The sequence below is a fragment of the Diprion similis genome, chromosome 6 (assembly GCF_021155765.1).
Source record: "Diprion similis isolate iyDipSimi1 chromosome 6, iyDipSimi1.1, whole genome shotgun sequence".
Classification (NCBI taxonomy): Eukaryota; Metazoa; Arthropoda; class Insecta; order Hymenoptera; family Diprionidae; genus Diprion; species Diprion similis.
Window position 1 is genome coordinate 14,135,149 of NC_060110.1, and position 8,942 is coordinate 14,144,090.

At 35.7% G+C, this 8,942-nt stretch overlaps 2 protein-coding genes across 3 annotated transcripts; one reads left to right on the plus strand and one right to left on the minus strand.

The window, feature by feature from the left end:
- Positions 1–311: 311 nt before the first annotated feature.
- LOC124406931 lies at positions 312–6,058 on the plus strand. 2 transcript variants are annotated; one of them, XM_046882618.1, is made up of 5 exons: positions 421–539; positions 612–746; positions 1,655–2,948; positions 3,157–4,011; positions 5,014–6,058. In XM_046882618.1, exons 3-5 carry the CDS (start codon positions 1,664–1,666, stop codon positions 6,018–6,020), a joined length of 3,147 nt encoding a protein of 1,048 aa, XP_046738574.1. In that variant the 5' UTR covers positions 421–539; positions 612–746; positions 1,655–1,663; the 3' UTR covers positions 6,021–6,058. The 2 variants fall into 2 exon arrangements, with proteins under 2 accessions (XP_046738573.1, XP_046738574.1); XM_046882617.1 differs by lacking the exon at positions 612–746 and having other exon boundaries at positions 312–539.
- A 167-nt stretch (positions 6,059–6,225) lies between these two features.
- LOC124406703 (kynurenine formamidase) lies at positions 6,226–8,393 on the minus strand. Its single transcript, XM_046882230.1, has 7 exons — positions 8,287–8,393; positions 8,063–8,164; positions 7,817–7,951; positions 7,643–7,721; positions 7,327–7,506; positions 6,616–6,742; positions 6,226–6,459 (listed from the first exon to the last, which is right to left on the minus strand). Exons 1-7 carry the CDS (start codon positions 8,348–8,350, stop codon positions 6,316–6,318), a joined length of 831 nt encoding a protein of 276 aa, XP_046738186.1. The 5' UTR covers positions 8,351–8,393; the 3' UTR covers positions 6,226–6,315.
- Positions 8,394–8,942: the final 549 nt, after the last annotated feature.

Genomic DNA, 8,942 nt, shown 5'->3' on the forward strand with positions numbered 1-8,942 from the left:
TTATTTGATTTCAACTGTTGACCTCGACCAACTTCAATTATCGATATACTCTTGTCGATAATCGCATAAGATCGATATCGAGGCTTCGATATATCGTTCGATATCAATATCGATACTTGGCTTTCGATGATCACCTCCAGTGTTACCACCACAGGGCCTGTACGTTGACCCTAGGTAATGTGAAAAGGGATTGGTTAAAACTGGGAAATCACTTCAATGTGTACCAAGTACTAAATAGAGTACTATAACAGCAAATTTCTCACTCTTTCTGGCTACGTTCATGAACATAAGTTTTTATTTTCAGTTTTGGCAATTCTGCTACTTGGTACTACCATCGTTGTCTCGACTAAACGCGAACAAAAAGCTTGTTTTGAATGGTTTTAAATGTCTTTTCTTCCGCGTCGATAGTCGCAATTAATTTTTTTCAATAAATACGAGAACAACGTGCGTTCAACGGGTCAAGCAGCACGTATGAAATGGAGGCAATGGAAGTAATAGACCTCTCTTCAGACGACGAGAAATCACCGTCCGCCCCAAAGGTATACTACACGTCATGCCTATGCTCATTGTCGGATCGTAGCTCTTTCGCTAATTTTCTATACTAATGTCAGTTATGCAAAACCAATACTAACAACGTCATCACTCGAATTCGACGTTACCACTAGCCAGACGCAGTATTTAATTAACTATCTGCATAACGTGCCACTTCTAAAGTTTACTGAAGAAATGATCTATAAATTTGCATCGTATGTATATTTAACTTCTCTCTGTTTTTACATTTATTAGTTAGGTACCTATTGAATTGTTGAAGTTAAAATTATGCAACGTGAAAGCTACATGCTATCAGTTGGGTTATGTCATTCTTGTAAATCAACAAGACAATACTTCATCAATTAACTATTAAAAAATAACTGGTAAATGTGAAATAGCATAAATTTTCTTGCATATAAGTCTTTTTTAGTATTAAATATCGCTAAAGATTGCAATGATATCATTTAAACGTGGTCGATTATTCCACGTTGCAGCTTTACTTATTTTTGGTAATAATTGAAGTTACACAGAGATGGTCAGATAATTTTGGTCTGCTAAACTTTTCGACTTGTTTAATGAAATCGTGTTGCAAAGACGGTCTGTAATTAAGAAAAATTGCAAGTCTCCCCGTGTCCAATTACATCATAACGCAATGGGAACTGTATAGTATACCAATGAGAATTAGCTGTCTTCACATACCTTTAGTCAATTTTACTAATGAAGTGAAATGTGCCATTGTACAAAAATATCATAATATCGATGTGGACAAGTTGTGATAATTTGAATACTTTTATTGTGACTACCGCTTAGCTACGTATCGTTTAAGAAATCTATAGCCTTAGACCTTGAATACAGGATCGAGTCAATACAACCAATTGGTGTACTTCGTGTTCAGTTGCGTTGTGATACAATTAGTCTTTAAAGATTATTTGATAATAACCTGCATAGTGTTATGAAACAGAAATAAGAGGCTCAGAATAAAGCCCAACATAGTTTGGAAATAATAACACATGAGTAAATCATTCAATGAAATGCATTCTTTACGAAATATTATCATATATGAAATAACCAATTGATTTTACTTACTGATTCTAAGCACACATTTTATGTTTAATTTTTACAGAATGGGGGCATGGAAGCAACGTTGTCTTTACTTTCGAAAAGTAGACTACCAACAAAAACTCTTGCTTACAAGAACGAGGAAGAATTGGAGATTGTGTATAATGCAGTTTCAGCTAGGAAACGAATACATGATGATTCAATTCCAACACATATGAAAAAAATAAAATTATCTTCATATGACCAAAATCCTACAAATGGAGTTAGAAAGCTGGTTACTAATCCGGAAACCCTGACGGACAAATGTCAAGTGATTGTGGATCAGAAACGAAAAATAAAGCCAGAAATCTGTTCACCAAAACCGGCAACTATACCTATGGAATCTCATTCTGCGCAGAGGTGTAACAATGTTGTTAATTTAGGCTCAAAAACAGACCAAAATGTAACCGATTCAGATGTTGGAGATACATCAAACTCACAAGATGACCGACAGAGTACTCATTCATTTAAGGTTAATGAGGGAGCATCATCATCGAGGCAAAACCTTGAGCCGCAATTGGTGGTTAGGAATAAAATCAAAGTTTCTGAACTTTCCGATCCCAATTTGACACTCAGTAAAGAATTGTTTCAGGCATTTTTGAATGCTTGCAAGAGTAAAGACTGTAGCATTGATATGGTTAAAATCATAGCAAAACTTCAAAAACATTTTGATAATTTAGAGCCACATTATGCAAAGTCTGAAAGTTTCATAAAATTGATTCGGACGAAAGAAAAGTTAATTTTAAAAGAACCGGCAAAGTACTTTGTGCATATAGGTGAGGTCAATGATGAAATGAAGGCTCGACAAATTCGAAATAGATCGGTGGCCGCTTATACCCTTCACAGTGAAGAATCAGACGAAAAAGATGTTAAAGATAGGGAAAAATTGAGAGCACTGGAAAAAGCTATGAGACGCTGCGAACGTTATATAAAAAAATGTGAAACGGCTGATGTTAACTTTGAAGATGAAAATGATAGCCATTATATATTGGCAGAAAAATATAAGCAGAGAATGGTTGAACTTTACAACAAATATTGTGAAATTACAGGAGAAAGTTCAGATGCAGGTCGTGACTATTTGAGGCCTAAACATCATTCTGTAACACCTCTGCCGATATTAAATCAAGCAATTTCAAATTTTGTCAATATAAAAATGACAAAATTTAGGGAAACATCCTCTTATAGCAAGAAAAAGGGTGGCAAGACTCGTTCCACCAATACTGTAATTTTTCCAGATTATGTGGATATTCTGAATTGTATAAAAAGATGTAATATGGACCAAAATCTTGAATTGACTAAGGCAAAACAAGAAACAATAGGTAAGAATGATCAATATAATCAATGTGCACTGTAGTCAAATTTGACTTTACCAAGTTCAGTTCCAGTGTATTAATTTTACCATGAAGTCTTCTTCAGCATGATTTGCATTTGGATTATTCCAGAAATTTCGTAGATTGTACTTGTTCATCCAATTATTACAATTTTTTGTGACTACTGACTACAAATCATTTTTTTCTGATTTTCTAGCAAAGCAAGCATTTCTGGATTTGGGAGCATACTTACAACGCTGTAGGCAATCTGACTATTACGATACTTTCTCATTGTACCTTGACAATGACTCTGACCCGGCATTAGAAGATGTAAGCTTGGCGGAAAAATTACGTAAAAATAAAGAAATTGGTAAAGAAAGGTTGGAGAAAGTATTTGCCGAATTCGTGAAAAAACAAGATGAATCTAAAACCACTGACAATATATCGGAATCAGAAAAAGCAGAAGAATCAGATACGAATAACGAATCATCAGATGACAACGAAAGTGATGAATCTGATGCAAGCGAGCACAATCCACTCGATATAGAAATGGGTAGTGATGTTAATGAAACTGTCGGTGATAAAGTAAGCATACGAACGCAAAAAGATTCTAGTCCAACAGATAATGACATTGAAACAAACAGGCTTGCGAATACAGAGAAAGAGATTAACAGTTCTATAGAAAAAAGTAAAGGATGCCGAAGAAGTTCACTTTCACTTTCGAAAAATGGAGAAACACACGGAAATTCGGGTACGAATGAATCTGTAACAGAAACAAGTGTAAGAAATGTTGGTGTTGCTGATAAAAAAGGCACAAACGTGACAAATCCATCAGAAACTTTGTTGTCTCCAACTGCAGTTAATGGTCCAAATGTCAATCAAACACAGACTGATGAGATAAGTGGAACTAAAGGATCTGAAATTGTCAGGAAAATTGCCTCGCCACCTGATAGTTATAAGAAAACAACTGCACCTGTACTTTGCAGCATAAATTTACTATCAGCGGTGACAACAAACGATTTGGGATCAGCTGCTGGGAGTTCATCTCCAACTCCTTCTGACGAAGTGGAAGGTTCGTTATCAAACTCCGTAATAACGTAACGCATTATTTTTTTTCAACACACACTTCCATCTCGAAATTTTTACATACAGTTCATGGCACTTTATTCCAATTTAAATAGGATGATTGTTTTTTTATATGAATGTAAACAAGGTTTATATTTCAATAAAAAGAATGCAATGATAACAAAGCGATTTTTCTGTCAAGCCAAAGTAACTTCTATAAAATACAACCCAATTCAAAGTCTAACATCTTTAACTTGCTGTTTGCGTTGCACTTAGTTCGAACTGCCTTAGAGAACCACCACTTTCATATATATTTCTTTCTTAGCGGCAGTGATATCTTTGTAATTTAGTTAGTTAATGGTTGATCAATACATCAATAGAATATCTACGAATTTCGGCAATTTTTTGGAAATTAAATTCTTCTAAAATAAGCATTTTTCTCTCTATATATCATTGGTGTGGCTACCTCACACGCATTCCTAGGGGGCACCTCCAAGTCGTCTAACAAAAATATTACTATTTCATTTACCACAAACGTATTTATAAAATCAAAAAATTAAAGTGTCACCACTAGTGGGTGCATTCAACGGTAGTATTTGTGGCTCATTCAGCCAGTGAAAGTTGTTTTAAAAAAAAAAAAAAAAAAATTGATATTTTTATTTGTTGCTATTACTTCTACTTTATGATGATTCTGCATAAAGTAAAGAATTACCATTTTCCCAGAGAATGAAGTCGATTAAATATATCAGGACAGCCTTCGTTTTGTGCATGGACGTACAGACTCATTTGGTATTTTTTTTTTTAATTTGGTATTTTAATTAATCGTGGCTATCGTGTGACAGCCAATTTACTGATTAGTCCCTTTTCTTTATCAGGAACGTTTTAACCACTTTCAGAATCCGCGCAAGCGATGCCTCCTGAGGCAGAGACTCAAATATAACACAGTTGAAGCAGCATCAGGCGGATGACTCCGAGTAGTGGCTTGCTGATCTCGTTACTTGTGTTACAGTAACCGATGCCCCTGCCATGGCCCCAGCTGTCAAATCAATCTGTGCGGAGGAAGAGAAGAAACCAATTTTGAGGCCACGGTCATTCGCCAAGCCGTCTGCTTTTTGGTCAGATTTTCAAACTGAAACGAAAAACTCAGCCGGAAATACGAAGATGAAAGAAGCAGCAGACACGGATATGAAGGAAGAAAAAAATGATAAAATTTTGCTGGCTCAATGTGGACAACGTGAAATTATAAAACGGATCAACTCAACTCCCGTAGGAAAGACTGTACAGGTGAATGCTGATGTCCTCAAAGATTTGCAGAGTAAAAAAACGACTGTCATGATACCTACCATTGCGAGTAGAAATAGTCCAAATATCAGTGTTAACAATGTGACGAATAACTTTACATTTGTAAATTTCAAGAAGCAGGTACAGTTAAAACCAAACATTGCATCCGGAGTTTCGCAACAAACTAACACCGACAAAAAAGGGACAATAATTGCACATTGCAGTAATGTTGGGGTAATTAGCATTGGTTCCAAGAAAGGGCCAACTTCTGAAAAATCCAATGAGAATCAGATAGTAAAAACGATAACCGTCAACAGGCCAACCAAACCCTCTAATTTCAGCAATCAAACAACAACCGTAGTCACACCGCCAAGACAATACAAAATTATAGCTCCAAAAACCATAGACAATCAGATTCACAAAAGAACTATTTGCCATCTGCCCATTTTAGATCAACGTGGAAAAAAGACAGTTTATCAGGTGGTTAAACGTCTCCCTACAACCAAAGTTCAAAATATTGTTCTTCCAAGGCCTGTTACGCAAAATCAAGTACCACTTGATCCACCTCAAAGAGTTAGCGGGAATTTACCCGCTATTGACCCAAAATTAAAAGTCCATGTTTCCAAAAGTGTTAAAAAGATTTTTCATATCAATGTTCCACGGAAATCTCTGGATAAGGCAAACAAAGTATACGATGCATCCGACGATAAAGTTTCCACGTATGTGGTGGAGTAGATACTAATAACCATTTTTCTATTGCACGCCTATGGTATGAAAAACGTATATTTATTATTAAATTCATCGTCAAAGTTATACATAGCTAAGTTGGTGAATAATAAAGTATAATGTAGATTAATAATAACTTCGGCTGATAAATTAATTATCTATTGTGTTATTTATCGTAAGTGTTACATATATTATTTTCTTGTATTCGTTGAAAATTAAACCATTGCTTTTTTATAAATCCAGTAGCAGATACCTTTTTTCTAAGCTCCTAAATGCTGGGAGTCATTTAACCCGCGCACGAACTTTAATCGAAATTACCTTTTATAAGTTTTACTATTCGTCTGGTGAGTGGAAAATCGCTAATTGCCAAATTTTCCAACATGCTGTAGTGATCGATACCATCTCGAAGTGATACATATTCCACATTGTCCATATAGCTACAGAGTTGCTGTAAAATAAATTAATCTTGATATCGTATTCGAAAATAAATTACAGTTTATCAAGATCGTGTTTTTGAGAAATTGAAATAGCAATTCAGGTTTCAATTCTCTTCAATCCGTTTATCTACATATTGACAGTTATCAAGTTTATTAATCTTTCGCACCATGGTCAATTGGCGGGCTTGTTCTATGTATGCAGGAGAATCACATTCTCCAACCACAACCAGAGCTTTCAAGTTCGGAACAGGAGCGTGCAGTACACTCAGAGCACTCATTAATCTTGCTTCGTTGCTGGAATTGACAAGAATCGACATATCAATTCGTTCTCAATACATTGCCGGACATAGTGCAGAGTTGGTAGTGTTAATTTAGTGTAAACAATTAATTTAGTACAAACAATATATTCAATAAAATACATTGATGTATGTATGAACGATGTATAATTCCGAACATCATAAATCTGCTCAAAATCAGTAACTAAATCAACTTTGGACGCTTTCAAAATTCCATTCTACACACCTAACAAATTACAGAGCGTGCACTTTTTGAAAAGGTTACTTGTAAAAAGAAAAGACCTAAAGTTGAATGCTACTTGTAATGGCAACTTATGACGAGCCCAGGTGCACTTATACGTATAATTTTGAGCCGTAGTCCTTTATTTCGGGAGAACAACGATGCAAACTTTTCGCTAACCGGATTCTCTTGATTATGTGTACCTTAACTTGAACTGATTTTTGATGAAAAAAAAAAAAAAAAAAAAAATAGCGCAACAAAGTACCATCCACACTTCGTGCTGCTGTTCATGGCTATTGTCTGCATTCGCTTTTTGCAATTTGGATTGCTTGAAGTTTAACTAATTGTAATACACGCCGTACCTGTCAAGTTTTAATTTATCGTTGTACGAAGTTGTAAGTAATGGTTCCAGGTAGTAAATACCGCTGAGAAGCACAAGTCCTTTGAGTAATGTACCGTTTGGTTCATCCACAAGCCATTTTGGATCCAGTACACTAGCCGACAAATGTGCTCCAGCACTGTGACCACCCACCCAAACGCCCCTATTGAGCAATTCGTATGATTGATAGAGAAACGTTGAAAAACTGTTAGCCATGATATGAAATATGGGTTTCGTTGTGGGTGTATGTCAAGAGACTCGTAGCAAGTATCGGAAAAAATAGAATAGCTTGACCTTACCGAGATCCAAATTTGGCTGCACTATGAAGAATTTGATGTGTAGCGGACTTAATTTGATGTACGATATCACGTAGTTGGACTGTAAGATACACAAGACCGTTAGTCGAGAATATTGCACATGGTTCAGTTGTAGCCTATTTAAATTTCTGGTTCAATTATTCACATGACACCTACCGTTGGGGCATAAGTCATAGCCAACGCAAATGACCTTTATGCCTTCTGATACACAGCTTTCGACAGGATATGCGATAACATTTTTACTCGTTTCTTGCCAGTATCCACCGTGTATGAATACAAATATCGGAGCATCTAAAAGATGATGAATTAGTGTAGTTAGCGACATTAAGAAAGTTGATTACATATTTCATACGAAAACACGTATTAACGGTATAACAATATTCTCGTGTTATTTATGCTCACCATTTGGTAGATCAATGCCGTAGATGTCATACTTAGTTTTTTCCGAAGGTCCATAAGGGATGTCGAGTTTACACTTGGTATTTTTCCGGGCGCGAATGGTAACTGCGAAATTATCAAAAACAAGTCGAAATTAAATACTTTTACTAGATACTGAAGAATGTCGAAACCTTTCCTACAATTTTTAATGCGTGGTACCTGGTATTTATCTCCACGTACGTACTAACCTTCCTCGCCAAACTTCAAAAAGTTTGTCACCACTTTGTCCGGACTTGTTCTTTTGTTCCACATCGACGGGGAAAATAGTTTTTCTTGATCCTAGATGGGATAGTAAAAAAATATGATAGAATTTTCTGATTCAAAGATTAAGAATCATAGGAAGTAAAGATTTTGTCAAGAAATCCTCTTCGCATATTTATGATTAACCGTTTCTTGTTCACAAGAAAAGTGTCTCTCCACGGTATGGATGCAGCGTTTGATTAGCGTAATTCTGGGGTGTTAAGGCGTAAGAGAATGAAATGCCAAAATTTGTGTTCTAAGCAAACTCATTAAGGCCTAGTCAGTATCTATTAGTTTGCCGATGAATAATAAAATACCATTCTGATATTATAAAATGTAATATTAAAGCGCAATTATAAATTGAGCCGTTGGATCGTAGAACGATAAATAAAATTCTGCCAGCCGTTCAAACTCTACCCTTGACACCTCGTACAACATTCAACCAAACATCATTTTTCAACGTACCTTCTCAACGGTAATTTCATGGTGCATCATGTTTTGTCTTCTCCGAAAACTTGGTCGTTTCTAAAATGAATCGACAAAACTGGGATTTTAGGAAAACAAAATTTCTCCGGTCTTTTCACTTGAGCTTCTGCCGAGGCGA